General features: G+C 45.7%; 1 protein-coding gene across 1 annotated transcript; it reads right to left on the reverse strand.

Moving 5' to 3' along the window:
* Window positions 1–27,475, reverse strand: Ostm1 (osteoclastogenesis associated transmembrane protein 1). The gene is made up of 6 exons (XM_075944629.1): window positions 26,999–27,475; window positions 19,771–19,885; window positions 9,933–10,030; window positions 6,389–6,556; window positions 4,691–4,856; window positions 1–1,933 (listed from the first exon to the last, which is right to left on the reverse strand). Exons 1-6 carry the CDS (start codon window positions 27,410–27,412, stop codon window positions 1,878–1,880), a joined length of 1,017 nt encoding a protein of 338 aa, XP_075800744.1. The 5' UTR covers window positions 27,413–27,475; the 3' UTR covers window positions 1–1,877.

The raw sequence follows: 27,475 nt of genomic DNA on the forward strand, positions 1-27,475 counted from the left end.
TACAATTTCCTTGGCATTTCCTTTATTATTGTAAAGCATAAGGAAAAATGTTTCTCGTCACATACATAGCCCTGTGAGTACATTTTTCACGACCATAGGATGAAATTCTTATGCACTTCAGCAGAACACTTAGCATATGTTTTTCAAATCTATTTCTGATGCAACTCATAGGGAGCGAAGACCTTGCTGAAGTGCTCATTAGCTTTTTATCCAAAAGCAATGGTTTGCACACAGGACTGAAAGGGGCTCAAGGAGCCACCACTCACCCTTCAAATGTGTCACCTTGCTAACCTGTGAACTGGTTTCGTCTGCATTAATGAAGATTGCCTTCAATGGCCCTCAGCCACCGGCTTCCAATCCAGACAGCGTCCTTAGACAGCACAACACACCGCAGCAGCACACTGGAGCTGAGACAGCATCATCTGATCGCCACATCTGAGGATGAGCCTGCTCTCACACGCGGCACGTGCGGTTAAACAGAAACCACGAAAACACTCCCGTCTCCTCCTAGAGTGCATCACAGTCTGGAAGGGCCTTCAGACTCAGCAGTCAGCCAGGGAAGCCTCCAAATTTACAACCTGTCCCCACCCAGAAACAGAATTAACAAGCAAGATCATCAACTCTTATATCCCAAGAAATAAAACTGAAGGATACTGAAACAAAACATTGTTTGAAAGGTTGATGGAAACATTCCAAAGTAGACCTTGTTTCCTGATGGGGAAACATGTGATTTCATTTCCGTCAGATCGCTTTCATCCTTTACGTAATAGGAGGGGACGTCACCTTGGCTGAAGAGCTTCCGGTGTGAGACTGCCACCCACTTACCTCCCATATAAACTATGCAGTGCCTGCTCAGTGAGCACCTCTCCTCCCTGTGTGCTCCCTCAACTTTAGATTCTCAGTGAGCACCCCTCCTCCCTGTGTGCTCCCTCAACTTTAGAATCTCAGTGAGCACCCCTCCTCCCTGTCCACTCCCTCAACTTTAGGCTCCGGTATTCCTCCTTCACCTCTCTCCAACTCTCCAAATATTCCAAGATGAAATTTTCATTAAAAAGCACAATTAAATACAGTGTGACACACTTATACTATATTTCATTTAGAGAATAAGTTACAAGTCGCCAAATAATTTAATGAAATTCACAATGTAAATCCATGGCATAAAATAAACCCATTCTGTCCTGAAGCTAATAGAGAAGTCCAGTGATTTTAAATTACTTATGAAATAAAGGCAAAAATAAGGTGTAAAATACTATTTATAAAAGTCAAGTAAGAAAACCAGTTACCATACATCTTTTAACAAAGACGAATGTACGATGTGGCTCATCACGTCTGAAAATTGTTAAGGAGGTTTACAATTAGTGGTTTCAAATATGACTTCGGGAAACTAGAGAGTGCATTATTTCAATGTATAATATATTAAATACTTATATATACACATACACAATAATACTGCAATGGGAAGTCATTTACATTACTCCTTGGGCCGGCTGCCATCTGGGTCGGCAATAGTGGGTAATGTGTATACGGCAGTCTCCAGCGGCCTGGGTTCTGTGGACTTTGAAGTGTCAATGAGGAGATATCAGGAGTGCCAAGTAGTCATACGCCCGCAAAAACAAAGTCCTCGCTGCTACTCTAACACATACACTTTAGAATATGTAACACTACTGTATCCGAAAATTAAAAATACAGAAATCTTTACAAATGGGTGGGCAGGGAAAGGAAATGTGAAAACTGTCGTTCAGAATACATTATAAATACGTGGCGCTGGCATTTCATAAGAAGGTGATGTGTCAGATCCTGGTTCATCGTCTCCTGACCACACGGTGGTCCAACCACCCACTCACGCCATGTGAGGTCGAGTCCACGCTTTGCAGGTTTCAGGTGGAATTTTCTTGAATGTTGGCAAAACTGGTGCTTGACTTGAGACGCTTGGCTGGGGAGACACAAGCATTGTCAGTCCAGGCGCGCTCACGGTCTACGCGCAAACCACTGTGTCTGTCTATTTATTGGCTGAATCGGATTTGATCCAATTTTTTAGAATTAAACCTAACATGCTTTTTTCTTTATAAACAGCATAAAATTAAGCTAAGTAGAAATTACCCATGACTTGTTTAAAAGCAGTATCGAATAAAACAGGCATCTATCCCCTCTTGAGCATTCGATCTTAAACGTGTGGATAAAGAGTAAAAGTCCAGGCTAGAAATCTGACCCTAATCACCGCTTAGGAGACAAAAAATGTCTGCAAAGCCTCTACAGCAGATATATTTAAGTATGAAGCCCGAGGAATTGTTCCTAAATCTAGAATGAGACGACACCCACTTATGGAACACTGTATACTAATGTAAGCCGTGCAATGTGGCGAGACAAGAAGAGGGAAAGTATACGCAGAAGGAACATTTCCTCAAGCAAGGCACATGCTGCGAGCCTGTAATCCCAACACTCGGGAGACTGAGACTGGGGGATTGTGGGTTTAAAACCAGCCAGGACAACACAGCAAGTTCCAGGTCAACCTCTGCAACACAGTGAAACCCTCAGACATGCATGCAAACACTTTGTGGGGGGACTAGGGAACTAGCTCAGTGGTAAAGGGTATTTGGTACCCAGCACCAAACCAGAACAGCAACAAAACTTCACCATTGTGTGTGTGTGTCTGAAAATGTCACAATGAAACTTATTATGTTGTATAATTACTACCATATGCTAATAAATAAGGATAAAATTCAGTCAAAGGCCTCTCTAGTTTAAAAAGAAAAAGATTTACAAAGAAAACTGAGTTGTACATCACACGTACATGCACAAATAGACAGACCATTAACAAAATGGCACAGCCAGCCATGATTATGATGCTCATGGGACGGAACCACTAGTCTAAACATAGACTCACAGCTCCCTGGCTAGGTCAACTGTTTAGAACGGTTAAGTGTGAATGCTTCCCGTGCTCCAGAGTCACATGCTACGATCCGAGAGTGGCTGGCCTCGAAGGCTTGTAGCCCAGAGCAGGGCTGCAGCAGGGCCCTGGCACCTCTGTCCCTGTCTAGTTTAAACCCTGTCATGAGTCCCATAGCCAAAGGCAAGAATCACAGCCCTAGCATGGCTTCTTGGACCAGTGGGCAGCTTTTAAGTGTACTGAGCCTGGGGTGGATTTGGAAACCAAATGAAATCAGTAGCTCAGGTTTTTGTTTTGGCTTGGTTTTTACTTACTTTACTAAAAACTGCTTCTTACTAATTATCAAATTACTTAATAAACTGGCAAGGTAGTAAGACCTGGAAATCTAAGGACCTGAAACTTGCTGGCCTTTCTAGTCTAGCTGGCAAGGCCCCACATCCTCTAAACTACCCAAAGCATCATCTGTGGGTGTGTTCCAGTGTCCCTCACTCTGTGATGCAGTCACACTGTGCACCTCCACATCTGCACAGCTGTCAGGACCGGGGTAGGGTCATCACACTGTGAGGCACACACTGTGCCTTCTTCCTTTACCACATTTCATTACAGTATGTTTTGGTTAACAGTGAGTAACCACTTATTGAACAGAAGCATAATGAGAAATACGTGAGCCAGACCTCATGGGGCAGACCTGCAATCCCAGCATGTGGGAAGCTGAGGCAGGGGGACTGCCGTGAGTTCAAGGTCAGCCTGGGTGCTCTTCCCCTACCCCAACCTGATCTGCTCTGCTTCTCTTCACTGTTTTTCTATTCTCTATCTCCTGTGATCCCTCCCTCAACCCCCACAGCCCTGGCCATGTCTACTTCTTTCTCTCCCTGCTCTGGACTCTTCCAGATGCTTCTGGCTGTTCTCTCTTTCATGTTTACAATAAAAACTGTCCCCTCAACCATACCATGGACCATCATGTCGTCAGCTTATGGAGGGAGGAAGGGAAAAGGGAAGAGGAAGGAGAATGAAGGTGGAAAGGGAGAGGAAGTGTCCGTGAGGGCTCCTGCACACTAGCGCTTGTGGGGATTTGTCGGGCATGGTTTTCCCACCCGCTTCTTCCTTTCTCCCATTTTTGTTGTTTGTTTGCTTTGTTTTTTTTTATTTATTTAATGTTTGTTTCTGAGATAGGGTTGAACTGTGAAGCTGTGGCTGGCTTAGAACTGCTCTGTAGCCCAGACTGGCTTAGAATACAACGATCCATCCACCTATTCTGGAGGCAGAATAGGTGGATGGATCGTTGTATTTGCCTGACATTATTTGATCCAGTATTTTCCCCATAAGAATTTTCACAGGAATAGTATTCTGGGGAGCGATACTAATATTAAATAGACTACATTATTATTTTGTTCAACAAATGCTCATGAGCACTCGCTGTGGCCAGGCACTTCTTAGGTTCTGGTAAGACGATGATAAACAAGAAAAAAATTTTTCTTCTGACGAGCTTCACAATCCAATCAAGGAAGACGAATCCATCAGGCGGAACAAGTAAATGAAAGTTAAGCAGCCTGCATTATTCAGCTCACACCAGCTTACTGACTGACTGACATTAAAAAGAGACCACATGGGGCGAGGAAGACGGCTTGGCAGGCAAAGGTACACGCCATAGTCTTTCTAAAACAGACCTGCATACTTCTTCCTACTGAGCGACTTGGGCATGCAGGCCAGTGGTTTAACACTGTCCTCCCAACTCCTCAGCCCCCAAATCTCCTCACAGATGCCATTAACTAAACAGAAGAAAGACTACAGCGAGGAACTTACGTAGAATGAGTTTGCGTTTCTTTTGTTCCGAGTGAAGGAAGCTACTAAGGTAGAAGACGACGGGCAGGAAGAGGATGAACACAGAAACAGCGACTACGGACACCGTGTCACTGCAGGTGACCGAACAGTTGAAGGTTCGACTCCAGAGCTTTCGGGTGATGTTCATCTGGGAAAATGCACATTATTTGTTATCTGATATCACACTTGTCTTTAGTAGATATATATAATCTTTTAGGGCAGCCTTAAAAATCTACTGATAGTTGAGAATAGTTTTTTCTGCCAGGGAAAGAAGCTTGTTTACAATTAGTCACTGTATAAATTTATAACCACACAAAACGTAATACTCTATACATATGATAATCACCAAGAAATGCTAGAATGTGAACCATTTTATCTCCCAGAGAATATACAGCTATAAAAACAGAGTTAAGATTCTGTTTCCTTGTTTAAAGTTTATTTATTACTGACAGCCTGCCATTAACCAAGTACAATCCTAGGACAGAGATATAAGATCAAAGTCCTATTAGGAGCAGCCACGTTAAGTGGTTTTTGCTATCCTCAGCACTACTGTTCTAAGTTGGTTTGATATTCACACTTATTCTTAACAAGTAAGTTTAGCTATTTTGACCTTGAGTTTTCTACTTTGAGCCAAAGATTTGTTTTGCCAAATAACTAATTCTCACGCATCTTATAGCCTAGGGGGCACGACTGCCACCTAGTGGTGATGTGTGAAAAGACAAGCTATACAGTGGAGAAAAGATTCCCCAAGCCCCAACATTTGCTCTACCAACACTATTAACAAAAGCAGCACTAAACGCCATTTTGGGCATGGTGGCACGCGCCTGTAATTCCAGTACTAAGGAGATGAGGCAGGAGGATCACTTCAAGTTCAAAGCTTCCCCTACAGGCCTAGGCTTCATAGTAAGACTTCCTTTTAAAAGAAAGTGTGCACACCACGTCCTCTCCCTCTCTCTCTCTCTCTCTCTTTCTTTCTCTCTCTCTCTCTCTTCTCTCTCTCTCTCTCTCTCTCTCTCTCTCTCTCTCTCTCTCTCTCTCTCTCTCTCTCTCTCTCTCTCCTGTTCTTTGTCCTACCTACTAAATGATGAATTAAGAAACACTAAATCAAACCGGGCAGTGGTGCACACGCCTTTAATCCCTTGGGAGGCAGAGGCAGGTGATTTCTGTGAGTTTGAAGCCTGGGCTACAAAAGTGAGTTCTAGGACAACCAGGACTGTGACACAGAGAAACTTATCTCAAAAACCGGGAAAGAAGCACTTGGTCCTCGTCCTCATGTGGCTTTTATTTCAGTGAGGAGACCGCCATGAGAAAATGTTTTCAGGCTATCACACATATAAGGAAGTTAATCAACAATTAAGTGACTAAGATCTCTGAAAACATGGCAGTAAAACGTCAAACCTCTTTAACCAGCACCACCAGAGAAGAGCGCCACGCCCCTCAAAACCACACCCACTTTTTACTTTAAAATCAAAACGTGCCGAAGTAACTCATCCATGAGGAGCCTGGTTAATGGCCATCCTGGTTTGATACAGATCCATAAAACCTCACTACTCTGTAACTACTGCAGTTCCTTCTGGGTGAAGATGCCGTGCATATTCCAGCGCACCCGCAAAGAGACGAGGGCACTGAAAGTGCACCCAACAGCTGCAAACCGTGAGCCATGCCAGAGTAGGTACTTACTGCATCTTCCACATCAATGCACAGGTGCGTGCCCGGTTCAGCCTTGTTCTCAAGCCCGTTCATTTTCTGCAGCTCATTATAAAGGGTGCTCAGATTTTTGTATGCATCATTGCAGTTTTTACACACTTCGGAGTAATTTTTTGGTGACAGAAGATTGTATGTGCGCCCCTGAAATGACAAAGGTAGATGGGCCCACTATTCCATGCAGTCAGAATGGCCGTCATCAAGAGAACAGTCAGCAGCTACCTGTCACAGCCAAGAGGTTCCACACATCTGCGACTTTCCTGTCACTCAGAGAAGTGTAACTCCCCCCCCCTCCATCTCTTCTCTAGCAGGCTTTCCTTTACACTTTGGCCTACACCAGCACCTCAGGCTTCATTCCCTACTCTTCCTCGAAAGCCTCCCTCCCTGCTGCGTGGCTGCTGGCCCGCTGTGAGTCTGACCTCCACCACAGTTTCAAAGGCAGAGTTGTCTTTCCTCCTCTCTGCCTCCACAGCCCAGCTGGAATGAATACACACAGGGTTTGAAAGTAAAGGGGAATAATTGGTAGAGGACCGACGGGAGGTGGAAGAGAGACAAAGGAAGGCCAAAGGATCTGTGAGCATGATCAAGGCATAGCTTATATACATGTAAGAAAATAAAATGTCATATTAAAACTCATTGCTGTTTACAATTTACATACATTAATAAAAAGGAAGAGAGGAAATGCACAAAAGTCACTGTTAACCCAAGGAGGAGAAAGTGATGATGGGCTGTTATGACGGGAGGTTACTAGACCGCCTGGGCGAGGAGTCCTGAGGACTTGAGGGCACAAGGCAAGGGTCTAGAACCTTCTAGATCTGGTATGCGGGCACAAAGCAAAGGCATCTAGCACTCTCTAGGTGTCTCTTAATCTTGAAAACCACTACACAGGCCTCTGATGAATGCTGAAGAGGATGCTGGAGACGTGAGTAGTTCACATGCCATGGAACTTCACTGTGTATGCACACACATGCACACAAACATACCCCCCACACAAATGCATGCACGCACGTACACACAAACAAACACCCCCACACACAAATGCATGCAAGCACGTACGCACACACACAAACATACCCCACACACAAATGCACGCACACACACACAAAGTAATGTTCGATGACAGCAACTCTCAAGTTCCAGCTTCTAGGCATACGCCCGTCTAGTTAACACACCCTTACCTTTGCTCTCTACTTTTTTAATTATTTACCATGGAGCGTGAGCAAAGGACATCTACTGATCATGGGGGTGAAAGAGAAGAGGAAAATCAGAGCAACTGGACCTACAATGTGACCTTTACCATCCAGCTGACACAGCATCTCCCCTTAAACTCCTCCAAGAAAGCGCACATGGAAGGCTTTGCCCAGACCCAGCACAGAATCCTCGTGGTGGTGGTGGTGGTGGTGTGGGCGGGGATAATACAGTTCCTTTTACTAAAACTAAAAACGCACACACTTTCGGTATGGCATTCCACTCCTAGGAATCCACTAAACACATTCTTATAAGAACTTCTGCTGATGTGCAAAAGGCTGTGAGTGGCTTTTTTGTAACCGTCAAGCACTAAAACAAACACCATCTGACCCGCTACGAGGAGGGACTAATTAAATAAACGGTAGCATCATCACACTCTGAAAACGGCACAGCTTCTGAAGATGAGGGAGGGAGAGGGATTCTAGAAGATGGGGGGTGATGGCACATGTGTGGGCTTTGAGGACTCCTCCCTAAGGCCCAGTGAAATGAGGCTGACCAGAACCTGGAAAAACACTGCACGTGGGCCCACTTCAGCTCAGGAAGCCTCTCCTACACCCACAGCACCCCAGGAAGGTGCTACACCCGTCTGCCCACGACTACCCACAGACTCGGGACACAGGGGACTGTCACAGTAGCCTGTCCTGTCCTCTCTGTGCTGCCACCAGGGCAGGCTGGGATTCGAGAGAAGCCACCTGGTAGCATCCACTGCTCAAGGTGGATCTGGTGCAGCCTGTGACTCTCCTCCCTGACCATTCACCATGTTGAAAGCCGCTGTGCCACCTGTCACATGTCTGTTTGCTGCGCCCCATCACGCAGGTCCCCACTACCCTATAAAATGCTGACCTGTCCCTGGACTCAGCCCACAGAGCCATTTTACCTTCACTCTTAATCTAGCCTCACCAGAGTCAGATGGTACCCAACCTGGCAGCCCTGCCCCACCTCACTGGGACTGTGTCAGATGATAATACCCAATCTGGCAGCCCTGTCCTACCTCATGGTTAGCATCATGTGCGTTGGATGTCTGATAGGAGCATAAGAGTATCATACTTAACATGTTCAAAACAGAATTCTTTTAAAATTGTATTGCATTTATTTATTATTGGCTATCTATATGTGCGTGTGCATACATGTGCAAGAATGCACAGGCACACACTTGCTGTGCTGTGTAAGTAGTGGTCAGAGAGCCTGTTGGAGTGGGTTCCTACTTAGGACCATGTGGGTCCTAAGATTTAAGTCACCAGGCTTGACAGCCAGTGCCTGTACATGTCTCTGGCCCCAAACATTCTCCCCAAGGCCCTCCCCCTGCGTCTCCCTGCAGCCTGGCCTCACACAAGTCCTGTTACCTCTGTGCCTCAGTGTTCTCTCAGTGAGGACGTCTGAAACAGGGAACATGAGTGAAACTGTGTAAAAACTTCTGAAGAACCTTTGTTCTCACTGAGTGAACCAGTGACTAACAATCGCTGGTTCTATAATATTTACCTGAGATTTTTTTAATTAAAAATTACTCCAATTTAAAAAGGAATGTTTTTCAAAATCTATTTTATGTGCATGGGTGTTTTCTGCATGTATGCATGTGTACCATGTGTGTGCCTGGTGTCTACAGAAGCCAGAAGATATCCAGTGCTCATGGAGCTAGAGTTGCCATGTGGGTGCTGGGAACTGAACCCAGGTCCTCTGCAAGAGCGACCAGTGCTCTTAGCCACTGAGCCATCTCTTCAGCCCCTATTTCCTTTTAAGATTTTTTGTTACTATTATTATTATTATTATTTTGTTTGTTTTTTGAGACAGGGTTTTTCTATGTAACAGTTCTGGCTGTCCTGAAACTTGCTTTGTAGACCAGGCTGACCTCACACTCACAGAGATCCACCTTCCTCTGCCTCCCAAGTGCTGAGATTAAAGGTGTGCACCACCACACCTGGTATATTTTAACCACTGAGTCACCTCCCCAACCCCCAACGCTTCATTCCCTTTCCTTTATCTCCCTGCACCTTTTTTTTTTTTTAATTTAAAGACAACCTCACAGTGTAGCCCTGGCTGGCCTGGAAGTGGCTTTGTGTAGCAGTGGCCTTGAACTCTCAGAGATTTGCTTGCCTTTCTGCCTGCTGCTAGCTACAGGCGGGTCCTGAGCTTTAAGCATTAGTATTTCCAAGTGGAAATAATCTACGCGTAGAAATGAAAGCTCACTAATTCTTTTATGAGTCCAAATAAATACCACAATTGATGCTGCAAACAGTTACAATTACACATTACGGCACAAGTTTATATAACTCACCTGAAGGTTGTGCTCAAAGCACGCCAGAGTCTTGTTAAACAGACTGAGGAAATACTCGGTGTTATTTGACAAAGCTTCACTGTCATTCGTTAAGCAATCTGTAGAGACAATGAAACAGAATGCGGTATGTGAAGGGGTCATCGCTAACAACAGCATGCCGTCACTTATCTCTCGGGGACTGTTCAGTTTGGCCTACAAGCGCTGCCAAACAGACAAGCATGAAGTCTTCCACACAACACAAGTTTCCAAATACTCAAAGTTTTTAGCCCTTTTAGCTTCCAAACTTATTTTTTAAACTTTTATCGAAAGTCTTAAAATAGTTGCACATTCTCTTCTTACAAAACCCTGGCTGTTAATGGTGAAAGTTAGTGAACGCTCAGCTCTCAGTGCCCAGTGTGCTATTCAGATGGAAAACCTTACCTTGTAGTAACTTTGCCTAGATCCTCCCTTGTCTTGTTACCTAGGTATCAGATTCAGTAGCTCTTACCTCTTCTAACCTCCCGACCTCTTTCTGTCCCTAGCAGGATGGCCTTTTCCATTTATTCTGAACGGACCAAGAGCTGGGGGCCCAGAGAGACAGCCTGGTGGGAATTTGGTCTAAAAACCTGACAGAAACTTCCTAAGGTCTGGAAAAAAACAACTGTTTCGTGCGTCTGCAAATTCCGTATCTGTGGTATTCATTGCAGCTGCTGTCCCTGCTCTAGCGTGACCTCCTGTTCTTCTGTCCCCTCCACTTCCTGTGAAGACCTTGACTCTCTACCCTGCACATGCCCACAGACACCCCCATCTGCTTTCTATACTCTAAATTATGATGAAAGAACTTGATTCAAATTCATTGCTTTCTGGTTTCAGGGTCATGAAACAATCCTTATAGATGCCCCAGCAATTAGCCCACAAGGGGTGTTTCAAACACCTATTCCCTAGTGCTTGGCCCATTCCTGTGTTCTTAATTTTCACACATAGTTTTATTCTGCATCCACTTGACTTAGAGAATCAGAACCATCTAGAAGGAGTGAAGAAACCCAACAGCAAGCTGTGGCTGTGACAAGGGGAGAACTGAGTAGACACCAGGACAAGCCACAAGACAGCTCACACACAGCAATCACTCCCATCATGCAAGCTGGCGTTGCTGAATATTATACTGCAAGTGTGTTTACACCTATGGCACATGGACTCATTTCATTCCTGAAGCGAGTCTATGAGGCAAGAGCTATTATCTCCACCTTAAAAATAAACAGCAAGGCAAAAGCACTTGCCACACGAGCCTGACCGCTTGAGCTAGATTCCTGAAACCCACAGTGGAAGGCAAGAACTGAGCTCTAAGAGTTGCCCTGTGGCCTCCACAGGTGCCTGTGGTACACACACGCCACAAAATAAAAGCAAACTCTTTAAAAATTGGGAGTGGAGAGATGGTTCAGCAGTTAAGAGCATTTGCTGCTCTTGCAGAAGTCCTGGGTTTGGTTCCCAGTGCCCTCCTGGAGGCTCACAACTATTTGTAACTCACTCCAGAGGATCCAATGCTCTTTTCTGGCCTCCTCCAACATCAGACACATGCATGTGGTACACAGACATATGTGCAGACAGAATACTTGTGCACATAAAATAAAAATAAATAAATTCCTAAAAAATATTGTCTTTTAATTTTTGAGACAAGGTCTATGCTGGCCTGGAACTCATGCAGTCCAGGCTTGCTTACAAAGTCCATCTGCCTCTGTCTCCTAAGTGCTGGGATTAAAGGTGTATATCACCACACTTAGCAAATAGCTAGAATTTTTAAATAAAAATGAAAAATAAGAAACAGTTTAGAGAAATAAAGAAGCCGGCCCAAGCACACAAAACGGATACACAGAAAGCTGGATTTTGTGATCTGTCTGCTGCTGAGCCAGCACTTTCAAACTCTGCAGGCATATGTGCAGGCATTGACATCTACAGTCTAAACAGTTAACTCAGCACTCAAGAGTCGACAGCTGCATGCTAAGGCTCCTCCTCCAGCACCCACAAGAACCTAACACCCCCAGGAATTCGGGAAGTCACTGTCACCTGGTCAGAAAGAAGCCTGAACTTGGGTACGAGGGCAGGACAGCCAGCACTTTAACTTCTCTGTTGTAAATTCTGAGACATTGGAAGCCGACGCTCACATGACTAGAAGTCAGCTGGAATCCAGTAGATTCACAGACAGGCAGAGAGACCCTCCTGCACACACTTGGGCAGGCCCCTCTGCACCAGTGAACATGGATGGGGTCCTCTTGGTGAGCCTGTCCTAGATGTTGCCTCTTTGAGCCCGAGAATCTACAGTCTCTAAAGTTTATCTTCTCAGACACATAAGTCCAGCTCTAGTTGCTTGTCAATCATTTACAAAGAGATGGCACCCTTTGCCGATGAGCGAACTATACCAGAGAAAGAAGGTGTACACCAAGACTACATACAAGTCAGTAAGAGAAAAGTGTATACCAAGACTACACACAAGTCAGGAAACAAAATGCCAGATGCATCTCCTGTATTTCCTGAAGCACAGCATTCTTCTTTACTAATTAAGTACTCATTATTCCATATGTCAGCATCCACAAAGCTTAAATACTAAAATCTTTTTGTTGTTGTTGCTGTTGTTTGTTTTGTTGAGATAGGGTTTTCCCTGTGTAACCCAGGCTATCCTGAAACCCACTCTGTAGACCAGGCTGGCCTTGAAGTCAGAAATCCACCCGCTTCCTGAGTGCTGGGATTAAAGCTGTGGGCTCCCAGGCCTGGTCTACTAAATTCTTTTTAAAGTAATAAATAATATAAGCTCTGTTTACATGCTATGTTATTAACATGAAGTAGCCTTGGCTCCTTTTAGGGATCAGGTAAAATAGATAAAAATAAGCACAATTAAACTCAGAGAACATTCGAATATCCGGCTAACAGTCTTCAGCTTGGGGATTAGTGTCTCACAGGAGTTCTGGAAGCACAGGATCATCCACAGCAAGTGGACACCAGTGTCAGGAGTCTTGCTGTGCCTGGCATGCACAGCAAAGATGGCAGGAGGGTGGCCCTGTGCACACACAGCAGCAGCACAGCTGCTTTGAGAGCTCTGGCAGCTTCTTCTGTGCAAGAAACACAAGTAACATGAGATTAGGACCACTGGCTGTTCTCTCAGAGGTCCTGAGTTCAATTCCCCGCAACCACATGGCAGCTCACAACCATCTGTTGTGAGCTCACCATCTATAATGAGATCTGATGCGCTCTTGGCACGTAGAAATGTATGCAGACAGAACACTATATACATAATAAAAATAAATAACTCTTTAAAAAATAACTTCTTTATAAAATTATTTATAAAGAAAGCCTCTCCGAGGAACAAAAGGATCTAATCTCTTCTGTTTTACAGCCATTTTCTTTTCACTTAAAATAATTGGGAAATTAAACGAAAAGCTAATCGAGCCGGATGGTCTGATTAAGTGCTGTGCTGGCACAGTATGGTTTTCCCAGTGACTGGTAGGCAGTGGTGTTACAAAGCACAAAGAAGTTCACTTATACAAGGAGGTTAAACATGTCTTCATTATTAGAAGCACCCTGACTTTTGATTCAAAACAAAGGAACTCTAGTAAATCCCCTTATCTACTGGGGAGAATGGGGAGCCTAAGGTTGTACACAGTCAGAAGCTACACAGTTTAGAAATTAGGAAGCTAGTGAAGGTGGTGACGACAAAGCTCTCTGTGAGCACCGAGTGAAGTGGTCATTGTGCTTCTGCCTCATCTCAGATAATCAAAGGAGCCTCATCAAGGGCAGATTAGCACAGCTTCTGTCTCCATGAGGACATGGGTATCAGCTCAAGAGGCCTTTTTCAGGGCGCTGAGGATTCCAGTCAAAACCTCACACAGAAACTGGCTAAAGTACTACAACAGAATTGTGTGGATTCTGTCTTCCATCCCCAGGGCTGAGGACTGAACCTGCTCCCCCTATATAGCTAGCAAAGCACTCTGTCACTGAGCTATGCCTCTAGTCCCGAGCACCTTAGGGGCAGGGGCCGCACTCCTTTTACCTCCCTGTCCCAGTCTCCTGAGTGCTGGGGTTCCAGGTGTGCCCCACCAAGACCACTCACCTTTACAGATGTGGTATCTACTAGGAGTCTGCCTCCAAATCTCTAATGATTTGCAACGATTTTCCAAGATTTATTTACGTACATGAGTGTTTTGCCTGTACACATTGTATATGTGATGTGTGTGTGCGTGCGTGCGTGTGTGTGTGTGTGTGTGTGTGTGTTGCCCAAGGAGGTTAGAAGAAGATGTCAGATTCTGTGGCGGAAAGGTATGAGCTACCTGTGAGTGCTGGGAACCAAACCCAGGTCCTGAGAACCGAACTGGGTCCTCTACAAGTGGTTTTATGTTGGCACATCCCTATAAGCCCAGCATTCAGGGAGCTAAGACAGGAGGAGCACGAATTAATTCTGGGAAGCTGAGACAGGAGGCTTGTGAGCCCATGTCCAAGGCCAGCCTGAGACACACAGACACCTGACTCACTACAAACAATACAGGTTGCCCACGGAGAAAGGGTCATTTGCAGGGGCTGGTGACTTGGCTGAGAAGGTAAAGATGCTTGCTGCCAAGCCTGACAACCTGAGTTGGGGTCCTAGGCACCCACAGGATTGAAGGAGAGGATGAACTTCATGGAGAACAATGATCCCCGCTTTCTGAAAAGTTGAGCAGGCTTCAGAAAATACAGACTAAACAGTGAGAGTGTTGTAATTAGGTTTAAAAATCTGAAAACTATCTAAAAATTATACAAAGAAGGCCTTTTCCACATAGACAGCACCTGACAAAGAAGGATTCTGCCTGGCAGCCCCTCTGATCCAGCAGCAGGTTTACTGCTAATGGTTTCGTCACGAATACTTTAGTTGAAGGCTAGTTTCCCTTTGATGAATCAGGATGCTCTTCAAGATCACAAGGCGCTACGGTGGCAACATCACGCTCATAATATACCAGCCAGGACACTGGAATTACAGGCTGCCTCTAAAGAAAGAGTGCATTTCCAGGGGCTGGCGACAGGGCTTTAGAGGGTAAAGGTGAGCTGAGTTGGGGTCCAAGGGACCCGTGTGATGGACGGAGAGAACTGACTCCTGTTTCATAGTGCAGGTGAGTAAAGGTTTGGCTCAGGAACTTGCTATAGCTTTTACTTCACACATGTTTAACACTTTGGCTTTTGAACTCTGCTTCCAGCAGGTAAACACCCTACACAGCAGGGTGGAGAAGAACACTTGCAACCCTCCCACCCCGCCCCCATCCATTCCTGACTCTTCACCTGCCATTCACACATGCCCTCACCTTCTCACCTCACACACGGGGCTCTGTGTGAAGCTCACAGGGGAATGGGGTGAGAGACCCTTTCACGACCCTGCTCACTCCCATTTCCCTCTTCATCCAGATTCCCAGTGTCTCGTTAGACTGTGGAACACAAGCAAGAATGCTTTGTGACATTCTGATAAGTGAGATTTTTCTCTTGGAGCTGGAGACCCAACCCTGGGCCTCAGGCAAGCACGCTGCCACTTGCCTAAGCCCCAACCACTATAAGTATCTTTAAAATTTCTAAAAATTCTTTTTAAATGTTTCAGATATCTTCATGAGTTAGGTGTGCAGAGAGCATAATTAGAAGGGCTTATACACTTGGTGAAGAGTCTAGTTGAAAATGATTACACCAGATGCCAGCCACCACGAAAAGAGAAAGCAGTAAAAAAAACTTAAGGAATTAATCTGGGACCAGATAACAATAATAATAACCAAAAAAGAAAAAAAAAAGAAAGAAAGAAAGAAAAAGGAAGAGGAAAAAATGCTACTATTGAATAAAGCAAAAAACAAACAAAAAATGAAATTTATTGGGTCCAATCTCTTAAAGCTATTTCAATTCCATTTAAAAGTCAGTCTAGAAATTGTGAAACATTTTAAAATAGGATTAAAACAACAAATGAGAAGTCAGTTTTAATGCACAATCCTGGAAAAGAAAACATTTGGCCCCTCTGACTGTATCTGACACAGAAATGCCATATTCTGGACATCCTGAGGAGCTTCTGAGTGTTCTAGATAGCTCTGAACGGGAACTAGACGCCTGCGGCATACAGTTGAAAGCAGGTAAATGCGAATTTAGTGAAAATGGAGCCATCGTTTCCTGTCCCTCCGCTGACCTACTTCCACTCCCTAAAACACATCCGCACCTTTAATTCTTTCGCCTGGCTTGTTAATTAATTCTAATTAGGCAATAATAACCTCTTGAACAACTTGTTTCTAACAGCTTAGAGGTGCATTCCTCAGAAGTTCAGTCAAAGCAATATTTTCAAGATAGGATGGTTCAGAGAACAAAAGAACACACAGCTGCGACCCCAGCACCTGGGAGTGGGAGGGCAGGAGGACCAGGAAGTCACATGCACACAACTGTGACCCCAGGACCTGGGGGGGGGGGGGAAGAGGGCAGGAGGACCAGGAGTTCACATGCACACAACTACAACTCCAGCACCTGGGGGTGGGGGCAGGAGGACCAAGAGGTCACGTGCACACAACTGTGATCCCAGGACCTGGCGGGGGGGGGGGGGGGGGGGGGCAGGAGGTCACGTGCACACAACTACAACCCCAATACCTGGGAGTAGGGGCAGGAGAACCAGCTGTGAATACATAGTGAGTTTGAGGCCAGTGTGGACTCCATGAAACCCTATCTTAAAAAACAAATTGTTATAAATCTCATCCAGAAGCTAGAGATTTAGCACTTAAGAACACTGGCTGCTTTTCCTTCTAGAGGACCCAGTTCTGATTCCCAACACTCACTTGGTGGCTTACAACCATCTTTAACTCTTGTCCCAGGAGATCTAATGCCTTCCTCTGGCTTCCTAGGACACCAGGCACAACATGTGGTATATGTACATATGAGCAGGCAAAAACTTGGTGTGGGAAGTCCTTCTGGATATGTGTTGTTTTTATGGGTTAATAAAGAAACTGCTTTCAACCAATAGATTAACAGAATTTAGCCAGGCTGGAAGAGATATATAGGGAGAGAGTAGGCAGAGTCAGGGAGAAGCCATGTGGCCTCTCCCATAAGCCACAGCCATGTGGCAATACACAGATTAATAGAAATGGGTTAGTTTAGGATATAAGAGCTAGCTATTGGCCAAACAGTATTGCAAAGAATATAGTTTCTGTGTGTTTATTGCGGGACCAGGTGGGACAGAAACCCCTTCCAACAAAAACTCATATACATAAAATAAAAATAATTTCAAAAGTCCCATTTAAAAACAGTTCTAGTATTCTCTGTGTGTGTTTACATATGTGTGCAGTGTACATATGTGGAGGCCATTAGGAGTCTATCACTATCCCCCTTCTTTTTTGGCACAGTCTCTCACTGATCCCAGAGATCACTGATTGGCTAGTCTGCTGGCTCATGAGCTCCTAGCACCTCCCAGGGCCTCCCAGAGCCTCCCAGGGCCTCCAAGTGCCTCCCAGAGCTTTAAGTGCACAGAGTCATAAAAAAAAAAAAAGAGCCTGTTTTTTCCACACAGGTAGCGGCGATTTGAGCTCAGATCTTTATGTTTGCAGAGCAAACATTTTACCAACTGAGCCATCTCCCCAGCCTCCTACATATATTTTGTTTGTCTGTTCTCTATTTTGAGATCTCTCATGTAGCCCAGGATAGCCTTAAACTCGCTATGTAGATGAGGATGACTTTGATCTTCTGATCTTCCTGCCTCTACACCCATGTGCTAGGGTCACAGCCATGTGTCACCATGCTCAATCTATGTAGTGCTGGAGAAGGAGTCCAGGACTTCATGCACTTTAGGCAAGCACTCTGCTGAGGTAGCTACATCTTCAATCCCTAGGTGATTTTTAAAAAGGCTCTTCAGTCTGTTCATACTAGTAATTTTCGACTTTAGCTGTGGTGGTGACAAATCCCTATGACCCAAACATTTGGGAGGTGAATGCAGGAGAACAACATTGAGCCCAGGCTAGCCCAGTGACATCACATGAAGCAGTTGCTAAAATTAACAGCCTGGTGCTTCACACCTGTGATCCAGTACATGGGTGTGGAAGCATGGGGGGGGGGGGATCTGGAGTTCAAGGTCATCCTTAGATATATACCAAGTTCAAGGTCAGCCTGGCCTATATAAAAAATAGCTAAAAAGAAAAAAAAAGTTCTGTCAGCTAAGCCCTTTTTATCAATTTCCAGAAGCAATGAAATAATACAAAATGAAGAGCCAGCAGTCAGCACAGCATGATATACTGACAAGGGGGAAAGACACGGAGAGTAATAGTGTAAACGATGCTTTGGGGTTTGTTTTGTTTTGTTTTTCTTTTTTTTTTATTGAAAAAATTTCCGCCTCCTCCCAGCCTCCCATTTCCCTCCCCCTCCTCCCACTCCTCTCCCCCTCTTGGTCCAATGGCATGTGTTGTTATGTTAATTCTAGTTCTCTGAAGGCTGAAACAGAAAGATCTTGAGTTTGAGGGTAGCCTGAGCTACAATAGCAAATTCAAGGCCAGCCTAGGTTACATAGCAAAAGAGCCATACAAAAACAACAAAAAATTTTTTAGCCAGGCATGTTTGTTGGGAGACAGGGGCCAGCCTGGCTTATATAGTGAATTCCAGTCTAGCCAGGGCTACATAATGAAACCTGTCTGAGAAGAAAAAACATTTTTTAAACCTGATGTTACAGGTTTGAATCTAGATACTCTCCATAAGCTCATGTGAACACTTGATCCCTATTTACAGAAGAAATTATCACCCAAAAAAAGTACAGTTTGGGGGTCAGGGAATATTTACGGGGTGGGGCCTCGCTGGTAGACGTAGGGGCTGGCCTTTGAAGGTTATTCCAGGACAGTTCTCTGCTGCTTGTCTGCAATCTCATGACACCTGCCTGCAGTCTCCTTACTGAAGGGCTAACAGGCCCAAGCATTGCAAACGCGGCAGCAGCAGGTTTTGCCCTCTCTCCTCCCTGTCTCCTTGTTCACCGTTACAGTCCCCAAGGTCTATTCCCTTATTTGGCCACTTCCTTAGGCCTAACTAAAACTCTGTGGTCCAGCTACTAAATTCATTACTTGGCTAGGCTGGCTAACCTGTCCAACTAGGATTTACCAACTCAACTCACCTCGCACAGACTTCCCTCTTCCTCCTTAAAACCCACTCCTGCAGAGACACCTGCTGTCTGCCTTTGCCCACTCCAGAGGCAGCTCCCCACCCCACCCCAGCCTCTAGGCCAATAAGTCTCCTCTGTGTGAGAACCTGGTGTCTGGGTGTGTCTGCCCACTCTGAGGCCCCTGCAGTGACGACCTGCCACCTTCCATTCTGGTCCCATGGACAAAGCCACTCCTCCCCCTCCAGGATGGACTAAAACCTCTCTGCAACCATGAACCAAAACAGACCTTTCACCGCCTGTTTCTGCCAGGCACTGTCACAACAATGGGAGGTGTTAATTGTCCCAAACCCGACAGCAAACAAACACCTGTCTGACCTCAGAGCCCGTAGATCTGCTACACAATTCTAACTACCAGAACTCACCCTGGCAGCAATGTCTAATACACCGTGACCCCAGTGACAGCGCCTTCAACTCTAGTGACAATAATTGCCTAGAAATTGCCTAGTTTCAGCCGCCCTAAAGCTCAGTGAGATCAAATGTGACACATCACTGCAGCAGAGACACGAAGCACTGCAGCAGAGACGAAGCCCCACAGCAGACACGGAGAACTGCAGCAGAGACACGGAGCACCGCGGCAGAGACACGGAGCACCGGCAGAGACACGGAGCACCGCGGCAGAGACACGGAGCACCGCGGCAGAGACACGTAGCACCGGCAGAGACACGGAGCACCGCGGCAGAGACACGGAGCACTCACTTGCACAGTTCGCCTCCTGCCACGTGGTACTGAAAAATTCAGAGACCGTCAGGACTATTTGCATTCTGTCTGCCATCAGGAGACTTCTGGCACAGTTCGGGCTCTCTGAGGAGTTCTGAAACAATAAGAAAGGAAAAAACGGGAAGAAATACTCTGAGGATTTAGACTTTCCAACAACTCCAAAAGTCATAAAACAATTAAAATACATATTATAAACCATTTAAGATTTTGTCTGACAGGACCTGATGATAACAGCAGTAATAATAAAAATGGCAGGGAGACAAGTTTCTATCTAACATTTATTTTTTGCTGGGTCCATGTAGAAAGGAAGAAAAACACCTTCGTAACTGCTGAGCCGTCTCTCCAGCCCCCTTTGCTTCTGTGATCGAGCTCAACTTCTTCATTCCAGCTTGTGACTGTGTCACAATCTCTTACTTTGCACAGGAAAAATTCCAGAATGTGAAAAACAAAATGTAGCAATGGGTGTCTCTGGATGACGGAGCAAGACAAATTTGATTTTCACTTTTGTTTCTCTTCAACTGCTTAAGTTTTTCTACAGTAAATTATTTTTTTTAAATCTGTGAGCAAATGTTCACAAATCCTTTGGCTTCACCTTTTGGGAAATGTTTTGGTCCAAAGGCTAGTATTCTGCCAGAAAATCCAGTAATTCACCCTTATAACATCCAAGAGTTTGTACTCGAATAGAAAAACATGTCTTCCAAGGACAATTTATCATGAAAGAAACTCGTGCTATGCAGATAATAAAGCCGGGACCCTGATGTCTTGAACCTCAACTATTTCCTGTCTCTGTTGCCTCACGTGGGGCACTGAGTGCTGGCCCCTCCCTCCTTTCAAAATCACTTAACTCCCACTGCTTACAGGCACCACAAGAATGCTGGCCTTCTGCAGACAGGGGATGTAGGAGAAAGCTGCCACACTGTGCTTCAAGAATCTGCCTGTAAACACAGACAGGCGAAAGAGACCAAGTGGGAAGACCAGGAAAAGAACTAGCCAGTCATTGCAGCAATGGGAGTATCACTGAGATTCATTTGGAAAGCTCATCCTCCGTGTAGATGCACCTAAGAGAGCGCTTGCTTTTGTTATCTTTATTTTTTAACATTTATTTAGTATGTGGTGTGTGGGTAGGACAGAGGACAACCTATGGCATCAGTTCTCTCCGGCCACTGTGTAGGTCCCCGGGATTGCCCTTACCTAGCTAAGCCATCTCAGGGTTCCTTTTTTGGAACTGTTTCAGAGAAATAGCAATAAATAAAACATATTTATCCTTGTTTTTGTTGTGCATATGTATATGTGAGTTGTGTGTGTGTGTGTTACATGTACAGTTGCCTGCACACAAGTAGATGCTGGCAGAGGCCAGAGGCCATCAGGCGTCCTTCCTTACTCTCTTGAGACAGGCTCTTTCACTAACCCTGGAACTAGGCTTAGGCTGGTGGACAGTAGCCATCAGGCCCCAGCAGTTTGCCTGTCTTTACTCCCCACGTCACTGCCTTTTTGCACGGGTGCTGAGGAATCAAACTAGCGCCTTTGTGTTTGTACGACAAGCAGTCTTACCCACTAAGCCATCCGTCCAGCTCTTCCGTATTCTTTCATTATTTGTGTGGTCCTGGGGAACCACACATGTGCTTGGCCAGCACTCAAAGCCTGAGCTACATTTTCAACCTTTCCATCTTTCTTTTTTTCCTTTGGAAACAAGATCTTGCTATGCAACCCCAGGCTAACCTCTTGGCTCAACCTCCCCAGCCCTGGCACTACTACGTTTGTCTCCTTCATTGATTCTTCACTGGAGCTCGGCGGGGACTGGTAAGAGATGATGGTATGGGCAGCTGACCCAACTCCTCTGGAGCTCAACTTCACAAGCAAGGGCCCTACACCTCCACCTCCCATATTAAATGAAATACATATTTCCATCAAGGAGCACAAAGCCCGGCACACAGAACCTGGTAAGCGGTGTTTCACCTGGCTCCCGCCGTGCCAATCCCAGGTGCTCTCAGGAGCGTCTGTCTGTTTGGTGAGGTGCAGGCATGTAAGGTGCATCTTCACATGCAGCCGAGGCTCCTAAAAATCACTACGGGATGCGTGGGATGACTTCGTGGATGAAGACAGCTGCCATCAAGCCTAAGAGCCAGAGTTCAGTCTCTAGACCTTGTGGTGAAAAGAGGACTGATCCCCACAGTTGTCCTCTGCCCCCCCCCATACTTACATATATACATGACATAAAGAAAGATTGATTTATTTATTATGTATACAGTGTCTGCCTGCATGTTAGAGGAGGGCACCAGATCTCATTACAGATGGTTGTGAGTCACCATGCGGTTGCTGGGAATTGAACTCAGGACCTCTGGAAGAGCAGCCAGTGCTCTTAACCTCTGAGTCCCCTCCCTCTCAAATGTTCTTTTACATTTAAAGGGGGATACGATATAGATATGAATAATTTGCAATGGTATGGATTTTAGGGTCAATTTTGTTATAAGTATATGTATTTCTGCTCTTGATTAAGGTATTGTGATTGTGTAGTTCATTTAAAAATGTAATGCATAATAGGAAATATAGGTTGTTAATGGATAATCATCTATAATAGTCAAGTTTGTAGTCATGTTAGTTAGATTTTCTAGATGTGCATAGATATATTTCAGATAGGCATTCTTCATATCTTTCAAAGACTACAGAATATGTCATTTAATGTTTTAATAACTTAGGGCTTTTCATGACAATGAGACATATCTGCTCCTGGCAGCACCAATCTACTTCAAGAGGAAGATGGGTATTGAAGAGGCTCCTTATGGAGTTTGATAGCCATTTGGGCAAGAAACTGCTCTTGCCTGGACTGTTGGATAAACTAGACACAAAGAACCCGCAGAAAGAGGACTGCTGAACTTGCCTAAAGGTGAGATGGTCTTTCAGGGTTCCTGTTTCATGAAAGAGTCTGCGAGACATTCTGCAGGACACAAAAGAAAGTGACTGAACTGTCTTTGAATTTTCCTGCTTCATGGAAATGTCTGCTGGATACTATGGGCCTGAAGGCCAAAGATGGATGCCCCAACAGTACAGAGGAACTTTGGGTGACTGTCCAGACAGCAAGATGTCTCTGTCATTTCTAGAGTTTTGGAAGTTGCTTACGTCTTGTTTACTTAGGTAATATTATATCTTTCTGGAGTCTTTGATGGAGTTGAAGAATAGATAGTCAGTTATAGTTTTCCTTAATATATAAAAGATAAAGTAGATATAAATATCGTAACTGTAATTCTTGCTTGACAACTATTTTGTTATATGTAATTTTACTATGTTAAAGTTAAAGCCTTCCTTTTTGTTTAAACAGAAAAAGGGGAAATGGTATAGGAGGGCCATCTGTCTATGTGTTACTTTCACTGGTTAATAAAGAAACTGCCTTGGCCTTTTGATAAGCCAGCCCTTAGGTGGGTGGAGTAGACAGAACAGAATTCTGGGAGGAAGAAAGCAGAGTCAGGCAGACGCCATGAATCTCCGACCAGAGACGGACACAGGTTAGGATCTTTCTCAGTAAGCCACCACCTCGTGCTGCCATACAGATTATTAGAAATGGGTTAATCAATATGTAAGAATTAGTCAATAAGAGGCTAGAACTAATGGGCCAGGCAGTGTTTAAATGAATACAGTTTCCGTGTACTTATTTCAGGTAAAACTAGCCGGGCGGGATGAAAAGCGGCCTGCTGCTCCTTTTACAACAGAAAGAGAACTCTGAAACAGAGTAAAATGATCAGAGGATGAAATGCAGCTGACGTTCAGTGTGCAGGCACTGTTCGGTAGCAGTGGGTTCATTCTGAACATGGAAGCACTATGGATATGCTGGGACAAGGTTGGCAAAGTCCTTAAGACTCAGCCAAAAGAAAAACACTTTCTCAAGGCTGGAAAGAGGCTTAGCAATTGAGAGCACTGGCTGCTCCTCCAGAGGACCTGGGCTTGATTCCCAGCACCCACATGGTGGCTCACAACCTTCTGTCCCTCCAGTTCTAGGTGATCTGGGGTCTCCATAAGCACCAGGCAGCTGCAGGTGGCGCACAGACTTACACATAGGCCGAACACCCACACACATAAAAGTGTCTAAAAATGTTCTTTTAGAAAAATACTTTTGCTTTTCCTTTTCTCCTTTTCTTGACAGTAGAAAGTTCTTGAAGATTTTTGGAAAGGGTGATAGAAAAAGCAGTCTGGGAATACACTTCCAGGTAACGATATTAAGAGGGGAATGTGGCAGGAAGACTGATCAGACACTTGCCCTAGTATGAGGAAAAGCTGAAGGTGAAAGCGAGGGTGGAGAGGAAGCGACAGCAACCCCGGAGGTGAGGCTGCTGTGATCAGGGTCCTGCACGAGTACCCCACTCGCCCCTCACACCTCAGACAGGTAGTGTCGACTGAGAGCCTGCTTCTCCCACCGTGCCACCTTCCATGGGGTACTTAACCTCTCGGAGGCTCAGTTTCTTACAGCATGGTATCTCCCTGTGGATACCTAGGTTTCCCATCTGGAAATCAATTCCTGCAGGACGGAAACTTCACGTGTCTTTGTTTTCTCAACACACAGCATAATGGCCCAAACAAGCTGGCCCTTGATTTATACTTGAAAATATGAGTATCCTGATCCATCATAATCAGAACCATCTGGCCGAAGCCTAGATAACAGGAATGCAGCCACCCACTCTCATCATGGCTGCCCCTGAGAAGTGGGATGAAGCCATCAAAACACACAAAAATCTACAACCCCATCTACATACCTTTTTTACATCCATTTTGAATCTCTGCATTCCCTGAGATGAAGGTAACAATACCATCCTTACAAGAGAATTAAAACCTGCCAACACAATCGTACTGGTTTCAGACTCTAAAATCCATGGCCCCTAGCTCCTGACCAATACAGACTTCCGGTCACAGGCTGCTTTGCTCAATTCTTTCTAGCCTTCACTACAACAAACTCTCCTGTCACAGAGTTCTTTAAACACACACATTTCCTGATAGGTCACAAGGTCAGACTCCCAAAGTACCCCCCAGAAACCTACTAAATCCTGGGGTACACCGCAGAAACCAGCCTTCTGAGTATGCAGGCTGGGGAAGGCTTTCCCACCTCTTGTGACCACATCACTTCTTCTTCACATTAGGGTGAGGAGATCCAGGGTCCCACATTACTGGTAGTACCTGGGGGCCAGGTGGGTGAAGGAAGCGCCTGCAACCCTGGTCTGGAAATCTTCGGCTTGGCAGTGAGAGTTCATTCATGTATCTATTGGGTGACGGCCATAATTCTAATTACTAGAACTCAGGATTGCCTGGTTTTTGTTGTTGTTGTTGTTTTTTTTTAACCTCCTAACTTCGCAGCACGTGCTTACTCGAGAAAACTTCTGCAGCCTCAAAGACCCATCATGATTCAGGGGCACTGTGCCAATAATAGGTCTTGTTATTTAAGACAAAAAAGGCAACTGGAAGTTATGAAGTTTGCAGGAATACTGACAAAACTGAAAATTCAGATCTTAGGCGAGGCAACCGAGGCACAAAGAGATAAACGCCCCATGTTCTCTCTCAGATACATAGCCTGGCTTTCAATGTTGATATCTGTGCATTAATGTGGAGTCGGTGTTGAGTAGGGGCCGGGGAATCAGAGAGGAGGCCACAAGAAGAGTCACAGAAAGAAGCTGAAGGGAGGGAGGGGAGGAGGCACGGGACCACGGGTGACACAAGAGTACAAGGGGGCACACTGAGAGTGAGCGGTGGATATAAAGCGTGGGAGGGTGGACCAACCATGATTATGTGGGGGACCGCCAACCTGCTCTTCTGTATGCTAATTTAAAATAAACTCAGGGGTTGGGCTCAGTTAGTAGCTTGAGGAGCCCGGACAAGGCACGGGTTTGAGCCCCTGCACTGCATGAAACCGGATCATAATGATCCATACCTGTGATCTCAGCACCTGGGCCACCCGGTAAGTTCAGGATCAGTTGGGGGGGGGGGCATGAAACTTCATCACAAATTAATTAATTAAAATAGAATGAAAAGGCATCCTAAAGACAACTTAATGAAACTGCTCAAAACCAAACATAACGCTGCTGAGGGCAGGGACTTTAAAGTCACAGAGAAAAAAGTGAACCTGAAGAATACTGCACCCGAGCCTATTTACACTGCTGGAAAACCAGTTCTTTCCGCAAAGACTGACTCTGGAATTTACCTAATGCAAATGAACCCATTACAAAAAGAACGGATTCTGTCAAGTAACATCAGAATGGTTGAAAACAAGAGGAAGCTATAGGCAAATTTCTATTTAGTCAAGTCAATTTCGACTTACAAAGCCTTTTCTGGAGACTACTGGGCCCCTCAATAGAAAAGGAACTTTTCTGTCCGGAGGGGGGGGGGGGTCATTCCTGGTTTTCCTCTACCAGGCAACCTCGTGACTCTCACCTGGGCTGACAGTTTAATCCTTTCCTAGAGCATACAGAACTTAGAGGCAAAAACCGCGTCTTCCTCTTTTTGTTTGCCTTCATTAAACCCTTCACATTACCTCCCAAAAGACCAGAAAAGCTCTCAACGTATCTAGAGGAGAACAGACCGAGCATGTCCTAAAATGTTAACCCCCACTGACCACGAGCTATTACTATCTGCCAGCTTTCCGTGGCTCCCTCTATCCCCACTTTACGGATAAGAAAACAAGCAGAGTGTGTCACTAACTTGTCCGGAGTACAAGCTAATAAACGGTGGAACTGGACTCTTCGCCAGCAGGCTCCAGACTGTCTTAATAAAAATTAATTCCCATACCTCAACATGCAGCAACTGGGATTTTTTTTGGGGGGGGGTGGCATTTAATAGAGAAGAAACTGATGTTTTGAAAAACTAATGGTCACAGTGCTAGAAACTGGTAGCTCTGGGTATGTCCGCGGCAATGCTCAAACTTCTAATGACTAACAGTTTCGAAAGGGTCGTTTTTTGGAACTATGAACTGAGATGGGGAAGGAGGGGGCTGAAAAATAAGATAAGGGTAGGAGTGTTGGACTCCCTGCCCCCAAGAAGGCCACTCATATCTAACTGCAAATCAATCCAAGAAGACGTCCGCTGACAGCATCGAGGGAGGCAGCATTCTAAACCCCAGGCCCCTAAAGCCACCCGCCTGCTTCTGATCCCCCAACTCCACAAACAGTCCAATGACTTTTCCTTACTTCCCCAGCCCCCAAGCCACAGGCGCCTGGGCTGCTCCTCTACCCACCGCGATGTTTCGGTTGATGTTGTCCATCTTGCTGGCGACCTGTTGGAAGAGCGGGTAGCAGGTCTGGCAGAGGCGCACGGGCCGAGCGCTGCGCACCAGACACCCGGTCAGCTCGGCGCTGCTATTGGCGAAGTCCATCAGCAGCTCCCGGCACTCGGGCTCCAGATCCGGCAGGTCGGGGGGCAGCAGCGACAGCGGCCCCAGACCGCCACCCTGCAGCAGAGACAGGGTCAAGTCCTGCACCTCCAGCAGCTGCTGCTCCGATAGGAGATCCGTAAAGCCCGGGTGGCGACTGCTGCCGAAAGGGAGCGCGCCCAGGGCGTAGCCCCACCGCAGCAGCTGCAGCAGCAGCAACGTCCGCAGCCACAGCGACCGCCACCCGCTGCGCCGCTCCAGCACCGCAACCCGAGCCATCCCCCGGCCGGCCAGCACCAGATCGCTCACCGGGTTCCTCCGACTGCAGCCGCTTCCGGCTTC

The sequence above is a fragment of the Microtus pennsylvanicus genome, chromosome 1 (genome assembly GCF_037038515.1).
Source record: "Microtus pennsylvanicus isolate mMicPen1 chromosome 1, mMicPen1.hap1, whole genome shotgun sequence".
Taxonomy (NCBI): Eukaryota; Metazoa; Chordata; class Mammalia; order Rodentia; family Cricetidae; genus Microtus; species Microtus pennsylvanicus.

What these genes read in the sequence shown, in the direction of transcription:
- Ostm1 (XM_075944629.1), bottom strand. Translation starts at nt 27,412, where the DNA reads ATGGCTCGGGTTGCGGTGCTGGAGCGGCGCAGCGGGTGGCGGTCGCTG. An exon ending in ACATCAACCGAAACATCGCG is followed by an intron (nt 19,886 to 26,998) that starts GTGGGTAGAGGA and finishes TTATTGTTTCAG; the next exon opens with AACTCCTCAGAGAGCCCGAA. An exon ending in GAAACGCAAACTCATTCTAC is followed by an intron (nt 1,934 to 4,690) that starts GTAAGTTCCTCG and finishes GTGTCTCCCCAG; the next exon opens with CCAAGCGTCTCAAGTCAAGC.